We start from the raw sequence: 24,494 nt of genomic DNA on the forward strand, positions 1-24,494 counted from the left end.
GACAGTATCTCTCCATCCATTCTATTCCATTCCTCTTACTTTGTAGCATTAGTGCCAACAGCTTTCAGTGGGACAAATCAACAAACATCTGTCATACCCATTTCTGTCGTCATCACATTCAATTTTGCTAATGAAATTCTAAACTTGCGCCTCACAAAGTTACCTTTATGCTCTGTTTTACTCTATTTAATAACCCATTAATTATCTGATACTTTGTTCCATTTCTTTCCCCAAGATTTGTCCAGATCAATATTGGACATTGTTCTCTTTTGGAGCAAGAGGAATCAATGTGAGTCGGCCGATCTATTTCTAACTTGTTTCTTGCTTATGTGTGCAAAAAGTTGCAACCTTGAATAACTTGCTTCAACTACAATCCAAATGTGCTTTCTTTCGCTGAATGCGAGAGGAGATAGAGGCAGATGAGTAGTTGAAGTAATCCGTTAACTGCATATTCTTCCAAACTCCGCATTTTTTTCCTGGGCTTCATTTTTCATTTTTTTTAGCTTTTGGGGTTTGTTTCTCCACCAGAACTGAAATAAACTTTTCGGTGTAAGATGGGGCATTGAGGTTTATCAGAATGTGATTGTGGTGTCGGTTTGGTCTCATATCCTCATTTTGTTCACTTCATTACTGGTTTCTTAGTCATTCTTGATAGATTTTTCGTGTGTGTAGTGTTGTGGAAATGACGAGGAAGATGCTAGGTGATGGGGATCTGGATGAATCTAATGAAGGGGAGGCTCTTTACGACTTCGATTTGTTTGTGATTGGGGCAGGAAGTGGAGGAGTTCGTGCCTCGCGATTCTCTGCTCAGTATGGAGCTAAGGTAATAACAATGAGAATGCAACTATGAGTTTCTGTTTGTACATGTTGCGTATTCTGACAGTTCACATTAGTGTTGAGGTCTACATTTATGGTGCAACAAAATAAACTGCCTAGTGAAATCCAATAATTATGCTACAAAACTTTAGTAGACATCTCTTCTTCCTTCAGGCAGATGTTAATGTTATCCCCTGTCCTGTTTATCATAATCCTGATTTTAGTTGTAAGTGTGTTCACAATCTTGTAGCTCGGCCAAATCGGTTAAGTTCTTCCATTTCTGCAAGCCTTGATAGGCTGTTATACATTTGATTGTGGGAAATGTGGTGTCGGTTTATGCATCAATGTGGTTTCATTGATTGTGGGAAATGCGGTGCCGGTTTTTCTTCAAACTCTATGGGGCCAGAGATGTGTGATCTATATCTTAGTTATAGTTGAGTGTTTTCCTACTTATCTACTTTCCTTGTTTATATCTTTTAAGGTTGTTTAGATACAAGTGTTGTTCTTCTTTTTAAGCTGTTAAGTCCTTTTGATAAACACAATGTTTTATAAGTAATCTGTCACTCAAAGACTTTAAATGCTGTAACAGGTTGGGATCTGTGAGCTTCCATTTCATCCTATCAGCTCTGAAGTTATAGGAGGAGTTGGCGGAACGTAAGTCAAAAGATATAATAGATTCATTAGGTTTGACGTGATGCATTGTTATGATAGATTGACAAAGAGTATCTGCTTGAATTCCTGCATTTTTTGGAGTTCACTTCCTTGGTGTCGGTCAAAACCTATGAGAAATCCTCTTTAAAATTTAATTTTATTGTAAATGATTATCCAGCCTGTTGATAGACGTGCACAATTTCCTGGCAATCATCTAGAAAATAGTAATGTTTAGGAAGACTACATTAAAAAGTAGTTATATGATCTGTCATGTGCTAATGAATCTGTTCGACTCTTCAGTTATTTCTGATTTTATAGCAGCGGAATAAGGGTAGATGTTTGTTATGCTATCGTGAGGATCGCTTGCCTAGTTTTAACCAGTTGGATCTTTTCTATACAACAAATTGTAAATTCTCATCTTTAGTTGCGTTTTGAGTTTGGATTTTGTATAGTATTAGTTGCATTCAGAATGCTCCGGACAAGCTTCCCAAGTTAAAGGAATAATATTCAGTTGAAGGTACAAGTATGCATGTTGGTGCTGGGAGAGTATTGATTTAAGCTATCTAACTAATCAGATAATACTAACTGATCAGATACTATATTGATGATATCTATTGCAGCAAATGTTGTTAGACATATCCGAGCTATAATTGTTAAGCTGGTTCAAAATTGTTGGCCTTACTGCTTGTGCATGAAGAATGGCATTCATTTATAAAGTAGTCAAGTTTTATGAATTACAATTCATTGATCTAATTAGTTTGTCTCATGTACATGAGCTACAAGTTATTAACTTTGAGATTGGCAATGCAGCTAAAGAACTATTTGTTTGTGTTTCAGGTGTGTCATTCGTGGTTGTGTTCCCAAAAAGATTTTATTTTATGGTGCTTCTTTTGGGTCTGATCTAGAGGTGAGTTTTGACCGAGTAATGTGAATGAATTATAGAAAATCTGTATTCTGGTAAGAGTTTCTGAGTTATCATTAGAGTCGATTTATTTTAGTTTTTCATAATAATTTTGGTCCTTGAGTGATCTATGTAATTCATTACTTATCCAATTCTTTATCTTTGACTAAAGTGAGTTGGTAGTTTAGAATCGGGGAACTTTGATTCCAATAACTTTGTCAAAGGTAAATTATCATTCTTTATTCAGGTTCTCTTACTTGCTGAATTTGGTGTGTTATGGGAGTTTCATTTTCAAAAACTCTTATAGAATCTACAGATTTCCTATTTCATATTTATGTCTATTACTTGCTCCTGTTTGCTTTATATCTGACCTTTTAGTACTTTGCATTTGCATATCTATTTTGGTCATGCAACTATAAGTGTATGTAAAAACTGCTAATTCAGCTTCCTGATAAAAAAATTACCTTTTGTTTTTCATTTATATTTACATTTCCCTTTATAATTTTGTACTACCGCATAGCCAAGTATTTCAAGATATACTAAATCTTGAATTCCAGAATCAAATATTCTGATCTAGTTATTTGAAATCTTGAATTAGTATGGTTTGGTCCCACAATCCATTAAATCAATTATCAAGAATTTGATCTGATCTTGTTTTTTGACCTATTGAATAGTGCATGTTTTCAATTAATTCTTCATTGGGCTTGCAGGACGCAAGGAATTATGGATGGGAGCTAAATGAGAGGATTGATTTTAATTGGAAAAAACACTTGCACAAGAAGGTATGTGGAACGTACTGGATATTCTTCAAACTCAATAAATTGATTTCAAGTTTTATCTCATGCATTTTGTTGATCTTTTATTGCAACTTGCAGACAAAAGAAATAGTTAGGTTAAATGGAACATACAAGCGTTTACTTGCAAATGCTGGAGTTAAGCTATTTGAAGGAGAGGGAAGGGTTGCAGGTCCTAATGACGTTGAAGTGATTCAAATCGATGGGACAAAACTAAGATATTCTGCAAAGCATATCCTAATTTCAACTGGAAGCCGTGCTCAACGTCCAGATATTCCAGGTCAGGTGAGTGTAACTGTTGTCATTATGATTAAGTGCATTCAATCTTAACTCCAATTCATGTCCACGAACCTGATCTTAAGGATTTATCTCTATTTGTTTCACTGATTCTTTTATTTGTAGAGAGTACAAAGTACAAACTCACTTTTACTTGCTGCGTTTAAACTTGTATTTGTTATATAGATTACTTTAGGTGATCACGAGCTGTTTGTTTGTTTTAGTGCCCCTTTTTTCTCATAATATTGTTATGGCGAACTTTGCCTGAACTGCCATGATGTACACCTGTATTTGTGGTTCACTGCAGGAATTAGCCATAACTTCAGATGAGGCATTGAGCTTGGAAGAGTTGCCTAAGCGAGCTGTCATACTTGGTGGAGGGTGACTATCTCTGTTACACTTTGTTTTAACACATTCATATAGGCTGCATGGAAATCGAAGTGACGACCATCACTTATCTCAAATTCTTAATGCAGGTATATTGCCCTTGAGTTTGCTTCAATATGGCGAGGGATGGGTGTAGCTGTTGATCTGTGTTTCAGAAAAGAACTTCCTTTAAGGTGAAAATAATTCTGTTAAATCATTTTTCTGTGATTTCTAGCTACCTGCCGGTGTGAAGCTTCTGGATATCCTAATTACTAGGATTTCTCCAATCCTACCCTTTCAATGGGATAATGAATCAGGCAACTTAGCTCAAATGATAGTAATTATCAGGGACCTTTGGATATCCTTAGTCTGAGTCCATCTTAGTAAACAATGGACTAGCCTAAATTATTTATTATCTATCTAGGTTAATCCTCCAAAGTAAACGCCCCCTTGATATATACAAGCATGTTACTGCATTGGCTTACTTACCTTTAAATCTATGGAGAGATTGCGCAGACTGTTCCCTTCATCTAAGAGTTTAAGCTTTCACAGATGAGAGTCATCGCAATTTAATATAATTCCAACATGCCCCTTACTTAGAATGACTTTTGTACTAAATTGTATGGCTATTTAACCTAAAATATTACTTTAGAGATGAGAATCATTTGATATGTAAGGACACAATGGTACAAATGGAATTTGATATTATCAACACATTTATTTAGATGAAGACTCTATCTTTCCCTTAACATCAGAGGAAGATTTAGGTGGAACTAAAAGCAGTGTTGCCAGAGTTCTTTCGTCCCTTTCTTTCCTCTCCTTCATATGGAATAATTGATAGATATGCTTCACTGTTGTGTTGATTTGTGTTAGTGCACCACTAGTCAGGGGATCCGATAAGTCCCATTTTGTAGTTTCTCTCTTTAATTATGGTTGTGGACATGTTATCCAATTAAAACTCCCCATCTGATCATCCTTTTCTGTTTCTTTTATTTGTGTGTGTGTGTGTGTGTATTTGTGTTTGGTCTTATACTTGATACGATGATCTCATGCCATTCTTGCTAAAATCTTTTCAGAGGTTTCGATAATGAGATGCGAGCACTGGTTGCGAGAAATCTAGAAGCTAGGGGAATCACCATGCATCCTTGGACAACAATAACTGAGGTGCCACATATTTTGTACACTCAACTTCTCAATTTCATCAAATCACAAACATAGCGAGAAAAGGAAATGCAATGGAAGAAATTTGCCAAAGGAAACACACACTGAAAATTAAAAAAAAAAAATGTGTTGTATTCACATTGTATGCTTGATATTTAAGTTCATTCTGTTATTGATAATGACTTATCTATTTGTTCCCATAGTGACACAATTAATTGGTGATTCAGCTTGTTCAAACAGAAGATGGTATAAAAATTCTCACCAGCCATGGTGAAGAAATTACGGCCGATGTTGTACTCTTTGCCACAGGTAATTTCTGAACATCGTCACTGATGTGCACGAGGTGGTGGTAACTTTATTTATGGTATGCTGCTAATAATATGGTTGCAATGTACGTAGCTTCTTGAGCTTTTTTATGTTGAAACCTGCTCTTGAACATGTGGCTCTGAAATTGTATAGTTTGTTGAAATATACATATGTTCTTGGAAATAAACTTAATGTTGGTATAATTTTTTCCCTGTATGAGACGTTGGTGATGATTTTCTACTCGTTGGCTACAGGAAGGGTCCCAAACACTAAAAGGCTAAATCTGGAATCTGTAGGAGTTGAGCTTGATAGTACAACTGGCGCTGTGAAGGTGAGTTTTTATCTGTTACACATAATCGTGAAATTCTCTCTTTATTGGTAAAGACTTCTGAAAATTATTGACTAAATATATATTTGAACAAGAAGTTGGATCCTCAAACTTTTGCATTGGATCGTTGCAGATGTTTAAAAGTAATGGCTTGACTATGGCTATTTCATTTCACAGCTTGGTCGTAGTTTAAGGAAACTGCTATTTGTAGTTTTTCGTGTTTGGTTTTCTGTAGTTCACTTAACCTTAGATGCCAGGTCGATGATTACTCCTGCACGAACATACCCAGCATATGGGCCATAGGTGATGTTACAAACAGATTGAATCTTACTCCCGTTGCTTTGATGGAAGGAACCTGTTTTGCCGTATGTTCTCTCTCTCTCACCCTGAAGTTCCATGTGTTCGACTAACATTCGGATACATCATGATACTCTAATTAAATTTGTCATCATTGATAGAAATGTTTGTTCTTTACTCTACTGTTGTAGAAAACCGTCTTTGGTGGACAGCCTACCACACCTGATTATGACAACGTTCCTTGTGCTGTGTTCTGGTATTACCATCTTCATAGCAGATGTTTTACTTTGCAAATTTTATTTACTTATTTTTTCCATCCTGGTATTGGATATTAGACGAATATAGTAAATAAATGGATTACCAATGCATCCTTCATACATCCTTATTGTCTATTGCTTTTATGAAACTTTTTATGATTATTAAGTACTTCCTGTTGTCCATTTATTTGTTTCATCTGATTTCTTAAGCCATTGACATTGAAGGTGTTGTTTTCTTACTTGACAGCATACCACCACTGTCTTTAGTCGGCCTGAGTGAGGAACAGGCTCTAGAGAAATCAACGGGTGACATTTTGGTTTTTACGTCTACATTTAATTCAATGAAGAACACTATTTCTGGGTATGCGTTTGGAAAGTTGATTGTATGTTTGAATGTCATCCTAGAGAGTTGAATAAACATGGTTTTTTGATGACATCCATGGTTGTGCAGACGACAAGAGAAAACAATCATGAAGCTGGTGGTTGATGCTGAGACTGATAAGGTTCTTGGAGCATCCATGTGTGGACCTGATGCTCCTGAGATCATGCAGGTAACTTCTTCCTCTATCTCTGTCTCTCGTCTTTCCACAGCGACTTCTGTTTCTGACCTGATCACGACTCTCTCTCTCTCCATATAGGGAATTGCTGTTGCACTCAAGTGTGGAGCAACAAAAGCACAATTCGACAGCACGGTGAGTTACACAGATATTCAAAGACATATAATTGCATCACAATCCACAAGAAAATACACCAAACGATGTTACACAGATATCCCTATCCTTAAAAATTGCAGAACCATCTCCTATTTGATTCAATACACAAGTAACTATAGATTGTCTGATTATGGATGCCTTTTATAACCCTCGTTGATTGAACTTTTCTACGACTTGGTATGTCTGTTTTCTTGAACTTCCACGAAGCAGACGACATGTGACCATCTCAGAGCTGCTAACATATTGTTTATATTGTGTTAGATTGGGATTCACCCTTCTTCCGCAGAGGAGTTCGTGACCATGCGGTCTGTGACGAGGCGCGTTTCTCCTACCAAGCCCAAGACTATTAACCTATAGACACGGATGAATATGTGATCCAATACTTCATACTCTGTTACACAACAAAATCATATTTTCTGCAGTAAAAAGGAAAAATAGCAGATAATATAAAAGTAAGCAGAAGCATATTGGCCATTGCACTTGGTTTTGCATTTTGTAGTTGGAATCTCATAATACTAACCATTTTCCTTAACTTTTATGATATTTTTGTTAAGTTGGGATTTTGGGGGGAAATTTGGTGAAAATGTGATCTTGAGAGGCTTTATGATGAAAAATGCCATCATCTTCAATCTGTACATGTTTTGCCACTTGAATTCAAAAATGGCCTTTTCTTGAATTTCCCCCCCCCCCCCCCCCCCCCCCCACCACCACCACTAAGAATTAAGCATAAAATAGAGTATTATTTTTTATATGACTAAAATCCAAAAATGGCGTTTTCTTGGAAACCCCCTCGAAAATACTAAGAATGAAGTGTAATGTATATTAATTATTACTTTGGAATTGCACATGATTCAAATGATTATTTTCGATATTGACTTTGAAAATTACTCTTCTACAGGAGTGTTGAATGATTATTTATCTGCATGAATATTCGCAGTTGCTGAATGGACTTTTCATTTTCCAACTTCTTGGCATTTATTTAAGTCGCTGTTTTTCTTTGGTAAAAGATGGGTTGTTGAGATGATTATTAGACGCATTTCCTCACTTAAATTTTCAATTATTTTTTTTTTGATCAGTAAAGTAAAAATTTTATTGAAAGAAAATGGATCAAGGCATCAGGAATGCCAATCAAAACAATAAAACAAGTTTGAAGTCTTTGGAACACCAAGAAGTAAAAGAAATTCCTAACTCCACTATTTTGTAGGCCTCGTTCCAACTCCAAAGTCTCCCCTTAATCTGTAATACAAGTCTATCAATATCCCAAGCCTTGTCCTGAAAACGACTACCATTCCTGCTTTCCCAGAGCAACCACACTGTTCCAACCCACAAAGCTTGAAGCAGTCTTCTTTCTCTCTTATTTTTTCCAGCCGCAATGAAAGAAATGAAGTGTTGAAAGATACCTCTCGGATTTGCCGTTTTGATGTCGAGCCATTGAAAGATCTGGTCCCACACCGCCGCTGCTTTCGGACAATGGAGGAACAGGTGTTCCGTCGTTTCCTCACTAGAAACACATGCATTGCACCATCTCTCCTCCACGCTGATCTGGACATTTCTTCTACTCAAATTATCACATGTTGCCAATCTGTTTCTAAGACATCTCCATGCCGTCACCTTGGCTTTATTTGGTGTTGGGGCCTTCCAAACCTTTGCCATCTCCAAAGGTAAAACTTGTTGCTCCATTCTTGTTTTTGCCACAATTTCATATGCCGACTTGATTGTGAAGCATCCATCTGTTGTCGCCTTCCAGTTCCATCCGTCTGTTACACCTACACAAGGAACAGAATCAGCAATCACCAACCGGAGATCCTCCTCAAGCCCTTTCTCCCTCTCTCTTAACTCCCTCCTCCATTCCAACCTCCATACCCACGACCCTCCCTCCCAAAACCCGCTTTCACCAACCAGCCTTTTCTTGTTTAGGCTCAAATTATACAATCTCGGAAACACAAACTTAAGGGGTTTGTCTACCACCCACACATCCTCCCAGAAGCTAATCTCAAGCCCATCCCCAACTCTTCGCCTCAAATTATTGATGAACCACCGATCTCTCATTCCTCCTCCCTTATCTACAATTTTTTGCCACCACCCTTTCTGTCCACCTCTGCCCGCCACCGAACATTCTCCCCCTTCCCCCCACACTAGCTCCCCATAAAGCGATTTGATCACCCTTACCCACAAAGCTTTCCCCTCCCCCAAAAACCTCCAGAGCCACTTACTTAACAGGACCTGATTAAACCAATCAATATTCCGAAACCCCAGACCACCTGAATCCTTATTGAGGCACAAGGCATTCCACTTAAACCAGGTGATACCGCACGTCTGTGTACCTCCTCCCCACAAAAATTTTGAGAACAGTGAATTAAGTTCCTTAATCACCGCTTTAGGTATGAAAGCGAGGGATAATTGATAAACCGGGATGGATTGCAACACCGACTTGACTAGAGTAATTCGTCCTGCCAGCGAAAGATGTCTCTTCTTCCAGCTTGCCACTTTGTTTGAAACTTTTTCAACCAAAAACTTCCAATCTCCAACACCATTGCTGCGCCCCCCCACTTTAGTACCCCACCACCACTAAGAATTAAGCATAAAATAGAGTATTATTTTTTATATGACTAAAATCCAAAAATGGCGTTTTCTTGGAAACCCCCTCGAAAATACTAAGAATGAAGTGTAATGTATATTAATTATTACTTTGGAATTGCACATGATTCAAATGATTATTTTCGATATTGACTTTGAAAATTACTCTTCTACAGGAGTGTTGAATGATTATTTATCTGCATGAATATTCGCAGTTGCTGAATGGACTTTTCATTTTCCAACTAACCGATACAAATGTTGTTTTATTTTAGAAGGGTGATATAATTGTTGTTATTTAATAATAGTACTTCCTCTATTCTACTATAATAGACTCATTTTTCTTTTTGAGACGTCCCACTAGAATATGCTCGTTTTTTATTTTGAATAAAGAAAATGTACTTACCACTTTCCTCTTAAAAGATAAATTTCTTAATCTTCATACTCAAAAGAAGTGAACCTATTAAAGTGGGACAGAAAGAATATAACTTTTATTATATTATTACTAGTTTCACTAAAGCTAACGTAATTGTTAACATAATTGGGGTTTGATTAAAATGTTTAATAATTATTGACAAGAGCCAACTATAATTATTTAGATAAGAATAAAATTATCGGATTCGAGTCATCTAATATGCATGAGTGTGTGTGAGTTGTAACTAAAAAAAGATAAAGAACAAAAAAATTTACCACTGTTATTACTATTTGACAAAAATGTATGTACATCTAAATATACGGTGCATTCACTTTAATTAAATATAATTAGGATTTATGAATCCTCAATAATAATTTTATTAATTCCTAACTACTCATAATTTATTGATTCTCACTTAAGATTTATCACAATAAAAATTTGATTCGAATGGATGCACTCTAGATAGGAATGTATCTTCTACTATTTATTTTTGGGAGGATTCAACGAAAGAACTTCCTTTTTTTTAGGACGTCCATAAAAAATCTTTTTATTTATTTTTGGACTACATCCCACCACTTATAATTACTTTTACTTTTCACTTTTTCACAACTCCCAATATTAATTATAACACATTTTTATTACTTTTAATACACTCAATAACTTTTTCTTCACTCTCAATACACTAAACAACTTTTTTTCTTAAAATCCGTGTCACTCCCTCCTAGGAATTTCTTTCGTGGATGGAGGGAGTATTATTTTAAAAATATTTTTCATAAAAATAAAATTTATTACTCCCTCCCTCCATCCCAATAGTAGTGTCTTATAACTTTTGGGCACAAAGATTAAGAAATGTGTAAAAAAGTATATAAAATATGTTGGTGGAAATTATTTAAATATTAGGTATAGAGACAGAATATATTGCCAAAAATGAAATGTGACATTTGTATTGGGACGTCCCATTAAAGAAAGTGGGACATTACTATTGGGACGGAGGGAGTATAATACTATGAAAAAAAATAAATTTTATAAAAAAGTATATACCATAACTTTGAATTTATCAACCTATTATTAGCTAATAAAAATGAAATTAAATGATAAAAATTAATTATATATCCTAATTTAATGGAATAAATCCTAGTTAATAATCACAAAATCAAACTAAAGCATACAAAATTGAAATTAAAGAAAAAATAAGAAAATAAATAAAATTAAAAATGGGACATCAAGTGTGCTACCGTACTTAATCTCATTCCATTATTTTTACAATACATGTAGCTTAAGTATGAAGCTAAATAAAATGGCATGATTAGTGAATGATGATATTGAGATGTTGGTACATGGCACGATCAAAATTTCCGTGCCGCCTAGTAAAATTAGGTAAGAAAGCGACTTGGAAATTTCAGACCAAACCAAACCAAACAATTACGCGTGTGTGATAATTTTCTTTCAATTTTAGCAAGAAAAATGTGAAGGCCGTTTTTAGTTCTGCTCCTATATAAAACCAAACACACATATATAGTTGATCACCATTTAGAGAGAGTTTAGGTAGTATGGATTGGTTTGCAAAATTGCCCGAGGGCTGCATATCAGAGATTCTGTCACACACTTCAGCTTTGGATGCTTCGAGATCATCGGTTGTGTCGAAAGAGCTCAATTCTGTAGCACAAAACGACCTCGTTTGGGACAGATTCTTGCCGCTTGATTACCAAGATATCATCTCCAAAGCAGTTTCTCCTCTCAAATACGCCACCAAGAAAGACCTCTATTTCACCCTCTCCCACTTCCCTATCCTCATTCATCAACCCAAAATGGTAAGTCTTTCCTTTCATTACCAAATAAAACTCTAAAATCACCAATTTCTTAAACTATATTTTTCGGAATTATATGGAATAAGGCGTTTATCTAACTCTACCTACGATTCTGCAGCATTTATACAACCATATCGTGCACTTCTGAACTGAAATACCAACTCCAAACACATTTTCAGCTTCATCTTACTGTTCATTATCGTTAAGTGTTGGTAGCTTCCAAAACTTATCACTTATGATGGCTAATGGAGTTGTTAGTCCATGTACAAAATTTTACTTTGCAAATTGCATAGATTTAAAAACATTATCAATATTGATTAAGTTCTCACCAATAATTCGAGTCAATCTAGTTTCCTGAGTTAGGTATGTTATGTGAAATGGTCGTACCATTCAACTCAAAAAGTCAAGTTTATTGACTCGACTTGTTACTTGCTATTTGATTAATACTCATATCCATATTTCACACCCGGGAGTAGTGAGTCACCTAATAAAAAAATATACTATATATTTTTATATTCGGGTTTAGTATATCGGAGATAATACTTCATCGTTAATATGAGATTTTGATACACATCACGTTCACGTGTATACTAACAATGTTTTGTGAACTTATTCTAAACAGAGCTTTTCCATCGACAAAACAAGTGGAAGAAAGTGTTTCATGGTTGGAGCAAGGGAGCTTATGATTTCTTGGAAAGGCTGTTGGGATTTCATGCCAAACCCAATGTCCAGGTTTAATTTAATTTCTTGAAACTCTTACTAAACAAACTTAAGTTTTTAAATAAATTCATAAAATTCCTCCTACTTTTTGTTTTGAAATTAATAGATTCTCAGAAGTGGCAAAGCTAAGATCCATAGGATGGATTCACATTCAAGGCAAGATAAAAACTGAAATCCTGTCGAAAAACACAAGCTATGCAGCGTATTTAGTGTTTTGGCTAGAAAGCAAGGAAGGCCTAAGATCATCAAACACAGTAATAAGGTTAATTCAGAATGATAAATCGAAGAGTAATGGTAGCAAAAAAGAGCGTATTGAATCGAGAGAAACTGGGAAAATAGGAAACATGAGAGGAGATGGATGGTTGGAGATAGAAATGGGAAGGTTCTACAACGGCAACGGCGACGACGACGGCGGTGAGGTGGAGGCGTGGCTCACCGAGATCAATAGCCCCTACGACAAGTCCGGATTTATAGTCGAAGGTATTGAGTTCCGACCTTTATAGAAATAGAATGGTCAAAGAGCAATACAAGTGTGGTGCTGCTACATGAAAATGGGAGACTTAAGTCTCCATCATTATTTGAATTTCCCATGTGATTAAATGTTTCTTTGTGGCAATTCTCCCTCAAAATCTTGTTGTAATTATATGTAGCAAAATTTACTCATGTTGAAATTATTGTTCAAATTAACAAGTATTGGAAGATTATTAAGTATTAACTAACCAAAGTTTAAAAACTATTATGTCATATTGATGTCTCATTGATTATATGAGAAGTAGAATATAGTTACAACGCTAAAGGCTAAAGCGGTAGAGCCCATTTATACAGCCGGAGAGAGAGAAGCAGAGGAGTGTTTTTATGGTTACATCATATCATGAGTTCTTTATCATCGTAGAGGGCTTCTAGGGCCCGGCCCATTCAGAACTTGTTTAACTGGACTTTAATAGAAGCCCGTTTGTATATAAATAAAAAAATAAAAAATAAAATAAAAAGTCAAATGGAATTATTTTAACTTAAATAAACCTAAACCAACGTTATTGAACTGAGATAATTAATATTATTTTTCTTTAGAATGACATTTAATATTTAACTCCCAAAAGCACCAAGGTCTAAAAGCCCTCACACATCTTGTCAACTTTTCGATTTTTTGAAACTATGTGCTTCATGTTCTTATTTTAGTATCGAACCTCATCTCTCGAATCTTAGCTTGACACAATAGACATGTTCAACGTTGATCAATCATTCAAACACACAAAATAACTAAGAACAAGAAAAAGTAATAAACCCAACAAGTAATCGATTAAATCAAAAATTAATCCATCGCAAATCCACCTAATCCAATCCCTAAAATAATGAATTTTAGCTAAACATATTCAAAATTAAAATAAATCTCAAGTCATAGAAAAAATATAATCAACGAAACAAAAAGATAGAAATTCAAAGACAAATCCCATAATATTAATTTTCAATTAAAGTTTGATTTTTTATCCTTCTTTTTCCTTCCAAAAACTCATATCGAGCCGAATTTCAATTCTCATGCATACCATTCTTCCTAATTACTCCCTCCGTCCCACGAATCTTGACACGTTTTCCTTTTTGGGCCGTCCCACGAATCTTGACACGTTTCCTTTTTTTGGCAATAATTATTACCTTCTCTCTCCTACTTTATCACCTTTATTATATTCTCTCTCCTGCTTTATCATTTTTATTACCTTCTCTCTCCTAGTTTATCAATTTTATACTTTATTAATTACACACTTAAAACACTAATCTACAACTCCTTAATTCTCGTGCCGAACCCAAACGTGTCAAGACTCGCGGGACGGAGGGAGTATAACTCTTTTTTTTTTTTATGAAATTACACCAAAACAATCCAACATTTCACAATATAAGAGCATCCACAGTGGCATACGCTAATTGGTGGTCCTCACCTACAGTACATTGGCTCTATAAGTGGCACTATAATATCTATTTCCATTTAATCTCATTTTTACTCTTGTATTATAAAATTATACTTTTCATTAAAGTTAAAAATTCAACATTACATTAATTAAAATAAAAAATTACAATAATTTAAATTCCTAAAATTCAAAATTCAACATTAATTAAAAAAATTACAATAATTTAAATCTACCCTACATCAATCTTCTACGCTTAAGCGCATCTTGGAGCATGGTCCTGTGCAATGCCAATTGAGCCTCTGACATCTTCGATGTGTCTGCATTGAGGATTTTTACGTCGATCGCCTCCTTTTTCAACTCTTGAGCCTTTATTTTGGCTTCGGCGATGGTACTAGTTTGGATGGCATGTTCCTTAATGTTGTCTGCGGTGCGGTCCAGTGCTTTAAAGTATTGCGCCTTCTCCGTCGAGGATTCTTCCTTCTTCCCCTTGCCTTTATCGCGCTTCGCCGCTTTCTGGCCTTGGGGCTTCGTTGTGATACTTGGCTCCGAAGATGTTGTTGTAGCTTATCCCTCGAAGCCCTTTGACTTCTTCGAGGAGTGTACATCCTCGCTCTGAGATGCAAATCTATGACAGTCGTGCAAGATCATCCAAGCTTTAAAATGCTTGAATCTGACTCCATTGTTGGCCTCATACATTTCTTGTGCTTGTTCAGTTATTTGCTCGTCATTCATCACGCTACCCTAATTGGCTTTGCATTTGTCGTATATTGCTTCCGCACTTTAACATTCTTTTGGACGCGCTGAAAGTGAGATTTGATATGTCTATTCTCACGAACATGAGCTCCCTCTGGTTTGAGTGTGTTGAATCTCTTAGCAATAGTTCCCCAATATTGGAGAGTCTTTTGGGACGTTTCCAAAATTGAGTTGTGGGTAGCCTCCACCCATAACACGCATATGAGCTTTGTCTTAGCGCTCGTGTACCCGATGGCGGTGCTTCGAAGACTTTGGCTTCACCTCTTTGACTTCAATAACGGGCGGTGGCGTCGCCAGGGTTGGAAAATAGCTCGGAGCAAAAACATTAGAAGCTTCAGAAAAAGGGGCGAACCCCATCATCGGGTTGGTAGTATGCACACCCGAGCCTTTTGCGTATTTCTACAAGTAATCGTCGAATTGGTGATCCATTGTTTCAAATAAATTTGAGAGAATAAACTTTGAAATAAAAATTGAAAGGATAGATTGAGATTTGAAGAGAGAATTGTAAAAATTTGAGGGAGAAAGAAGTATTATATATAAAGGAAGGAAAGGAAACTAGAAAAATTAAAAATAAAAAAATCTACACTAGTTGTTGCCATTTTCAACGGTGAAAAATAATAATAATAATCAAACACAAATTGTCAAAATTTGAAAAAAAAAATAGATTTTTTTTGAATTAAGCACGTGTTGAACACTCGCCTAACCCAAAACACGTTTGTGCCCAGCACCAACAAAGGCACCGAACATGGGCCCCCTCGGTTCGCCAACGCGCGGCCCTCCACAGCTGTTGGCTCGGTCTGGCGCTTAAAGCTTGACGATGTGGATGCTCTAAAAAAATTAAGCTTCCAGCTTGTTTTAAACCTGATTTTTTTTCCTACAATTTACATCAAATTCACCCTAAAAAAGAATGCAAAAAATCATAGTTTATCAGAATCATGAATTGATAACTTACTTACCTTTATCACAATTTGTCATCTTTATAGCTAGTTATGGTAGAAGAAATTGAGGATTTGGACTCCGGATACATACAAATGATAACTTGAAGTCAAATTTTGATCTCGAATCTTGCAGCTTTGTATTATTTCTTACTTTAATTAATTTTATTAGGGTTTTATTTTCATTTTCGTTAAAGGTAAATTTGTTCATTCAACTTATATAGTATTTTTTAATGTGGATATTTTATTAATTTTTGTTAAACGAAATAGGTGTTCATTTACACCATATATTATTCTCTGAAATACGATCACACGCACACACATAAGAAAGTGGATATATAGTGTAGATACCTATATATGAAGTTTCATAACGTTTAATTTATAATACTATATGAACTATGTCACAACTAGGTATATTATTATTCTCATATTCCCATTTTTTATGAGAAGATTTAATTAGTATATATATATATAATTGGATTGGATATAGGTCCACAATATGAAGAAATAAGTAAATGAAATTTGATATATTTCGCAGGAGTTATATTTTAATGGAGAAGATGATGAAAATGTATGTATTTTCAGAAGGGGAAGCCCCTTTGTTCCACTATAGGCCTACCAACATATACTCCACAAAAGGCATATTTAGATTAATTGAATCCAAGAGCATGCAGTCATAGTATATATATAGTTTTAAATTTGGATGACACATTATTTTTATGTGGATATATAAAAATGCAAAATGTGATGGAGACTTTTCAAGACAAAAATGTGAAGATGTATTAATTTAATTGTTTAGGGTTTTTTTGCATTTTTAATATGCACTGGCAGAGAGTGTGTGCATTGAACACAATACATGAACTTCATATTAATATAATATTTTAATTAATATATCAATTTTTTTGAAAATCATTCTTTTCATGGTTAATATAAAATAAAGATAGACTTTTAATGTATATTTAATGAATTAATATGTTGTTATAGCATTGTTGGATCTAATTTCTGTTAGTAGAAAAGTGAAGCGAAACCATAAATATATTTTTTAACATAGCGATGGAAGGTGAAAACAAATAGTAGAATTTTTATATAAATCTAATCATTGATAAATTAAAAAAATATATAAATTAATATATTCTTTTATAAAATCGGATAGAGTTTTAATGTATATCTCATGAATCAATATATATATATATATATATATATATATTATTTTAAATATATTTTATTGGATATATATTTATTTACAAGTCTTATTAAATAGCTCTAGATATATATCAAATAGATTTAGTGTAATACTTAATAAATTAATATATCTTATAAATATATAATATTTTATTTGTAAAATTATCGTTAAAATAAAGTACTATGTTATAGGCAATTTATATTTTGTGACAATGACACTTTTTCGATTAGGGATTTGGGGTGGTGATGACGTAGAAGGCAGCATTAGGCTATTGTTGGCCGTGAGTCGGAGGTGGGGTAGTGACGTCGGACAACGACGACTAAGTCAGTCGTTGGCGTGAGCTATTCAGCGGATCGAAGAACAGAGATGAGGAACATGTGGCAACGGAGTGCGCCAGTGGCAAGCCACCGGACTCGTACGAGCACCATGCACCGGTGGCCAAACCAAAAAATTAAAATGTCTTACAGAAAGTTGTTTGAACACAATATGCATATAGCTAAACACAAATATGTATAAGTCTAAATCTACGTGAATTTAATGATAGACTTGCGCGTTTTATGCCTGAAATTACTATTTATGTTTTATCCTTCCATACTTTTAATACTGAAAGCCTCAGTTACTCGCCTTTTTAATATGCCACATGAATAAAATGAACGATCAATATTTATATACTATATAAATATTGGATACTACAAAAACTCAATCCAATATAAATATATTAAAAGAGTTACACACTAGAACCTTAATTACATACATATATATACAGGTACGTGAGCCCGTTTAGTTTGAAAGTAGTGGGGATGTGTGCATTCAATCAAGGAGACAAGTGCTGAAAATTTTCACAAGCCTAACCCCACTCATGCCTTTGATTTTGCTTTTGTTTTTCGCTTTCTGCATGGCTTTATTTTATATATACATATGCGTATATTTTATATACAACATACAAATGTGACAGCCACGCCATACTACATAAGAAAACATTTTTAATTTGTAATTTTCCAATGCAAAGTCCAAGTCAAATTACAAGAGAGGCTATAGTCCAACAAGCTAAAGTTGGTGTCTTTTTCTGCACCCTTTTCTTACCCACTTTCCCCCTACTTTACTTTCATATTTTTCACAAACTTGACCCTAGTTATATATTTGTGAAAAATATAGTACTGTCATTTCAACTTTCTACTCTACCAGTGGAGCTTTTCTTAATTTTCTTTATTTTTGTGTAAATATCGAATCTAAGTCAATTATTAGGTTGTTAATTACTTCATTAAATGAAGATTAATTGAGCAAGTTATTCATGATCAGGTAGTTAATATCCTCAATAAAATTTAATACGCGTTTAAATCTTGATATATAGTACTCCCTCCGTCCCAAAGGAAATGTCCTCCTTCTTTTGGGCACGGTTATTAAGGATGCATAATCTACCTAATCTAGTAGAATATTAAGGAAATTTCAGTTTCTACTAGATTAGGTAGCATATAAGATTCAATGACAGATTATGCATCATTTCAGTTTCTACTAGATTAGACAGATTATGCATCCTTAATAACCGTGCCCAAAAGAAAGAGGACATTTCCTTTGGGACGGAGGGAGTACATGAATTAATCTAAGTAACTTACTCAAAAAAATTGTAACTAAAAATTGGTTGCAATGTAAAACCCCCAACTAATTTTACACTGATTTCAACGGATTGATTTATCTATTTTGTCATAGTACTGAAAAGATAAGATAAGACATAAGAAAAAAGATACGAACCATTGTTGCGGCATATATAAAATATTACAAGACGACGAAATATAGTCGACAAAAGATGTGAAACTTTGACATTCACGTATACTTAGGTTACCTATATTAGTGCAATTATCAAGTAAAAGATTTAATTTGAATTTGCAGAAAAATAAATAAAGTAGACGAAATGGTGAAACATCATATCTCCATGCTTGATTAAGTTAGCCATTTGAAAACCCTTCTCCCAGCATCAAAACCATCTGGCTTCGATCTTGATAAAAAATAAAATTATTTGTTCAAATCTTGAGAGGCCTATTTGGTTCATGGATATTGATCTCTGGTGGGCAACTGGGGGGTGCAGCTGGATTTTCTCTCTCCTCACATTTTCATGGCATCTCATGCTCCATTCCCACTCCTTCTAATCCTGCTCTTTCTCTCTCTTCCATCATTCTTGGAAGCTTCAGACCACAAGCACAAGCCTACTCTCTCTCCGATGATGATGAGGCGGCTGAGTGATGAGAGAGACAGTAGTAGTGCTCCTGCTACAACTGCCACCGTTTCTTCCAAGAATAGTTTCAACAAAAATCAAGATTTCTATGGTGCGGCTGCGCATGAAGTTCCCAGTGGTCCCAATCCCGAGTCCAATTGAATCCTTCAACTTACTTTGGGGATTAAATTATTGAGCTTCAATTGGCTGCTGCTCAAGATTCAGATTCTTAATTTCAAGGTAATAGCATATCATATATGTTTAGTTTCGGATAGTTTATGGATATTTGTTGTGGTGTTTAAATCTTTTATTATATGTTGCTTTGATTTGATTTTCATGTGTGTTTGTACAAAGGATAATCCAATTAGTTGATTTGGTGAGGGCATATTAATGTTCTTATACAATAATTAGGGTTTTATCATATATATATACAATAAACAATGTATTTAATTACCCGGATCACGTTCTAAACCGAATGTTTATTTCCATGCCATATATCACAAAGATGATAATTAAACGAATTCCGATTATTTTTCTAATATATATACATATATAGTATTGCTGTTGTTGTTACTATTACAAAATGATGATATATTACAGCATTTTCATTAATTTGCATTTTATCTTATTTTTTTGGGATTTGTGTGTATAATTGAGGTGGGCGCTTGAAGAATCAGTGAATGATTCAGTGATATGCATAAAGTGAGAAGTGAATAGTACTAGTTAAAGTTATGTTTTTGTGGATTTGTGCATTTGTCGCATAAAGAGGTGGGTCCCAACTCCCCTTATGATTTGATAATTATGACTAAGGTAAAATTCAAATTATTGATGCTTGCCTCTCTATATATCATGGAAAAATGAAATACGGTAAAAGCTAAGACGCTATATTGTTACGTGCGATGTATGAATGTGATGGCTATGTTAAATCTATGGAAAAATAAATAAATAATGTCGTCAAAACTCTTCCTATACTTCTTGAGTTTGCCTCATATATATGCACATCAAGAAGTCCCGTGATGCATATCGAAACTTTTTCAGAATCTTGAACTTTTACGTTTTTTTATGTTAGATTCTTTGAATTTGCTCTAATTGGGTTTCTTAAAGTAGGCATTTTAATACAATTGGGTTTCCTTTTGTTTGGTTAAATCGCGTCAAATATGTCCCATACCATTTAATTTTATAAAAAAATGTCATTTACAAAAATATCATTTGCATAACTTTAAAGTATCATTTTATGTTATTAAAAGTGTCGCGTTTATAAAAAAACATCATTTTCAAAGTATCATTTATATTTAAATAAAAATGTCATTTGTGTTAGTAAAAATATCATTTATGTTAATCGAAAAAAATTGGAGCGGAAAAATGGACGGGTCAAATTGGATCGATGGGTATGAGCGCGGGTCTAGATAGAGTTAATCCGTACGTCTGCATGGTATGTCCGGATGTGCAAGAGACCATCTCTATTTTGTTGTTTGTCTATCATAATACTATAATAAAAGTGGATCCCTACCCCCACTTACGACACGCTCCTCTAATATTTATTAAAATCATGCCATCAAAAATGATGACATTGTCTTATGAAACAGATAGAGTATTTGAAAGTCTTCAATATAATCGCTTTTACTATTTCTCCACCCTATATATAATAAATACATACAATTAAATACATATACCAACGGCTCTTGTTTTTAGTTACGGGGGAAGAATTGTGCATCGACCACAATTAATTCAACTACTGTTTTTTTCACCCAAAATTAATGGATTTCATTTAAGGCAAACACCCCATTCATGAAATTATAAAATTAAATAGTTTATGATGTTCCAAAGAAATTCGAAACAGTTGAAACAAATACACTAATTCAAACAGCAAAGCCTCGAATTTGCTGTTCTTAACATATTTAGAAAAGAAGGGGAAAATTCATACATAATTACCAGAAATTTGTCATTTTAAACACATGCATGCAATATGCAACTGCAACCCCTTGTTGCAAATGCCATATATATGCCGACTAAGTTTAGTGGCCGCCGCCACCTCCGAACCCCGCGCCACCACCAAAGCCACCGCCGCCACCAGCACCACCACCACCACCAAAACCTCCTCCTCCTCCACCTCCTAATCCTCCTCCACCACCAAAACCTCCACCAACACCAACACCAACACCGACACCAACACCAACGCCGCCACCACCACCACCACCTAAGCCGCCGCCCCCTCCTAATCCGCCCCCACCACCTAAGCCTCCACCTGCGCCACCTCCCAAACCACCTCCACCACCAAGTCCACCACCTCCGCCTGCTCCACCTCCACCACCAAGTCCACCGCCAGCTCCCCCACCTAAGCCTCCACCAGCTCCTCCTCCTAGACCACCACCGTGCCCAATGCCACCTCCAAGACCTCCTCCATGACCTAATCCACCACCAGCGCCGCCTCCTAAACCCCCCCCTCCACCAGCTCCACCCCCTCCTCCTAGACCACCACCGTGTCCAATGCCACCCCCTAGACCTCCTCCATGACCTAATCCACCACCAGCGCCGCCTCCCAAACCCCCTCCTCCTCCTAGACCACCCCCAAGACCTCCTCCGCCTCCCAAACCCCCTCCTCCTCCTAGACCACCCCCAAGACCTCCGCCGCCTCCCAAACCCCCTCCTCCTCCTAGACCACCCCCAAGACCTCCTCCGCCTCCCAAACCCCCTCCTCCTCCTAGACCACCCCCAAGTCCTCCTCCGCCTCCCAAACCCCCTCCTCCTCCTAGACCACCCCCAAGACCTCCTCCGCCTCCCAAACCCCCTCCTCCTCCTAGACCACCCCCAAGTCCTCCTCCGCCTCCCAAACCCCCTCCTAGGCCACCGCCGCCTCCAATACCAGCACCTATTCCTCCACCAATCCCATGCTTAAACCCTCCAATCCCCCTCCCAAGAAAAGGACGTCGAAGCAACAACTTCTCATCACTCACATCTCCTTTCAAATCGCCATGAACAATTTCAACAACCAAAACCACCACCAGTAAACCAACAAAAATACTCGAAAATGCACTCATAATTTTAACACAATGCATGCACAAGTGATGCATAATCCCACATTATTTATAGAAGTGGATAAGAAAAATAAAAATGGTGGAGCTAGGCTAGGCACATGGTAGGTTCAGCGCTACGTATGAATTAAATGTGTGTAGTTCATGAGACGGAGACAACTGAGTTATTAGCTTCAACTGTCACCCTGCTGCTTCTTTCTTCTCAAATTTACTTCTTCGAATCATGATTCTTCATTTGACTTTTGGGCCTCTCTCTCATACTTCTACACCCTTCTACGCTTGCCTTTCACGTTATGCTTTCTCATCTCACTTCTTCAATTTGTTCAAATTTTATATTGCTTTCCTAATATTTTTATTATTATATAAAATATTTTTGTCACCTTTAGAGAGAAATAAGTTTTACAAAATTAAAGTTGATAAAATTATATTTTACTTATTGCACTTTTATACTAAAGTTATGCAAATATGAAAGACCACTGCAACAATTAAAATTCCTTTTTATATTTTTGCCTAGGCTAGGGCCCGTGAAATTTTAGGGCTGCCCCGTCCATCGTGTTCCACAATCAATTGTTCGTATGTTCATAACTCCTTTTCATTTTCTGCCCTCCACTTTCAATCTTTAGTACTAATAGTTTAAATAATTTTACAATTATTTGTTAGACTTCAGCCATCCAATTAATTGGAATTTATAATTATTTTTAACATCTAACAACTTATAATATGTGATTTCTAGAAATTATTATTCTATTATTTGGGTATATAATTTGTTGTGATATAGAAAACCGTGAGATAGAGATCTAATCCCAATTTTAGAAGAATTGAAATTAGTGTTAATAGATCTAAATAATCATTTTGTTTAACTAAAGCTTATTGATAAATATTAAAATAAAATCATAAAATGTGATTTAGATAATAGTGTTATACTTATTATATTTTACGATTAGAATTAATATATAGTTAAACAAAGTGATTATCTTAATATTTGGCTCTTTACGGTTTCCGGCCATAGCTAGCTCTCAGTTATATCTAGCTAGCTACTATCCAATAATGCATGATGTTTGTAGCTGATCAGCACTGAGCTTTCACCTGTCACATGTTACAATATATCTTTGATGGTAAGAGGGAAAGCAACATGGTTGTGATCTAAAAAACTTAGCAGTCCCACAATTTATGTGATTTATTGTGTCTGATCATCCTCAATTTGTTATAATTTTTAAATTATTTTTTCTTTAATTTTAATTTAACATCTCCGTTTCATTTATAACGTCTCAAAAAAATGGAGCACAAAAATTTAAAAAAATGTAGATAAAGTAACTGATGAGAGATAGAGAGAATAGTAGAAAAAATAAATGAATATAAAGTAAATTAAAAAAGAGATAGAGAGAATGGATAAAATAATTTACTCCAAAATGGAGTATTTCTTTTTTTGGGTTGGGACATTATAAATGGACCAACTCCAAAAGAATATTGAGATGTTATAAAAGGGACGGAGGAGTATGTTTTAATATAATTTTAAGATAATTAAGGGTTCACTCATCTAGGATTTATAATTATTTTTTCATATATATTTAAATTAATAATGAATTATTTGGGTTAATTAATTCAAAGCTAGAATATATAATTTTTAATTTTAATTTTTAGTGATAAATACTTTTTAGAGTTTATTATATAATAATATTTTTTATTTCTGTAATAAATAATTATAAAATAGAGAGATTAAGTGCTCGTTTGGTCCAAGTGGAGGAATGGAAAGGGAATAGAATCAAATAAAGGAGTGGAATGGTAACAATAACTATTACTTTTATTGAGTATTTGGTTTGACAATGGAAATGAATCACTAGTAAGAGATTCTCTTTCTTTTGTTTTCCTCAAAACAAATAGGGTGATTGGGTTACCCTCAAGTAAGGGTAATGGTTAACTCATTACCCAAACCAAACAACAAGTAATGAATGCAATTAATTGAATCACTTTTCAACCTCCAAAAACACCCAACCAAACATGGGCTAAGAGTGCGACAAAGTGGAACAAAATAAATTGTAGAGCAAATCTCATCTAAGAAAAAAAATTATCCATTTAATTAAATTCTTTAAACTCTAAGGAC

General features: G+C 35.2%; 4 protein-coding genes across 10 annotated transcripts; 2 read left to right on the top strand and 2 right to left on the bottom strand.

Moving 5' to 3' along the window:
• Positions 1-12: 12 nt before the first annotated feature.
• On the top strand, positions 13-7,439 carry LOC131001290 (glutathione reductase, chloroplastic-like). Of its 7 annotated transcripts, none has more exons than XM_057927639.1 (17): positions 17-289; positions 656-823; positions 1,406-1,470; positions 2,305-2,374; positions 3,079-3,150; positions 3,244-3,447; positions 3,746-3,819; positions 3,915-3,998; positions 4,881-4,968; positions 5,193-5,274; positions 5,526-5,602; positions 5,857-5,964; positions 6,088-6,152; positions 6,401-6,514; positions 6,605-6,704; positions 6,792-6,845; positions 7,128-7,439. In XM_057927639.1, exons 2-17 carry the CDS (start codon positions 683-685, stop codon positions 7,221-7,223), a joined length of 1,494 nt encoding a protein of 497 aa, XP_057783622.1. In that variant the 5' UTR covers positions 17-289; positions 656-682; the 3' UTR covers positions 7,224-7,439. The 7 variants fall into 7 exon arrangements, with proteins under 7 accessions (XP_057783620.1, XP_057783622.1, XP_057783621.1 ...); XM_057927638.1 differs by having other exon boundaries at positions 673-823; XM_057927642.1 differs by lacking the exon at positions 17-289 and adding an exon at positions 306-432 and having other exon boundaries at positions 673-823.
• Positions 7,440-8,626: 1,187 nt separating this feature from the next.
• Positions 8,627-9,569, bottom strand: LOC130998108 (uncharacterized mitochondrial protein AtMg00310-like). The gene is made up of 3 exons (XM_057923542.1): positions 9,555-9,569; positions 8,730-9,434; positions 8,627-8,632 (listed from the first exon to the last, which is right to left on the bottom strand). The coding sequence occupies exons 1-3, from the start codon at positions 9,567-9,569 to the stop codon at positions 8,627-8,629; spliced, it is 726 nt and encodes a 241-aa protein (XP_057779525.1).
• A 1,608-nt stretch (positions 9,570-11,177) lies between these two features.
• On the top strand, positions 11,178-13,073 carry LOC131001291 (F-box protein At2g02240-like). Its single transcript, XM_057927644.1, has 3 exons — positions 11,178-11,666; positions 12,286-12,395; positions 12,490-13,073. Exons 1-3 carry the CDS (start codon positions 11,406-11,408, stop codon positions 12,884-12,886), a joined length of 768 nt encoding a protein of 255 aa, XP_057783627.1. The 5' UTR covers positions 11,178-11,405; the 3' UTR covers positions 12,887-13,073.
• Positions 13,074-15,926: 2,853 nt separating this feature from the next.
• LOC130998109 (glycine-rich cell wall structural protein 1-like) lies at positions 15,927-22,399 on the bottom strand. The gene is made up of 2 exons (XM_057923543.1): positions 21,499-22,399; positions 15,927-15,931 (listed from the first exon to the last, which is right to left on the bottom strand). The coding sequence occupies exons 1-2, from the start codon at positions 22,397-22,399 to the stop codon at positions 15,927-15,929; spliced, it is 906 nt and encodes a 301-aa protein (XP_057779526.1).
• Positions 22,400-24,494: the final 2,095 nt, after the last annotated feature.

Source organism: Salvia miltiorrhiza, chromosome 8 (genome assembly GCF_028751815.1).
Source record: "Salvia miltiorrhiza cultivar Shanhuang (shh) chromosome 8, IMPLAD_Smil_shh, whole genome shotgun sequence".
Taxonomy (NCBI): domain Eukaryota; kingdom Viridiplantae; phylum Streptophyta; class Magnoliopsida; order Lamiales; family Lamiaceae; genus Salvia; species Salvia miltiorrhiza.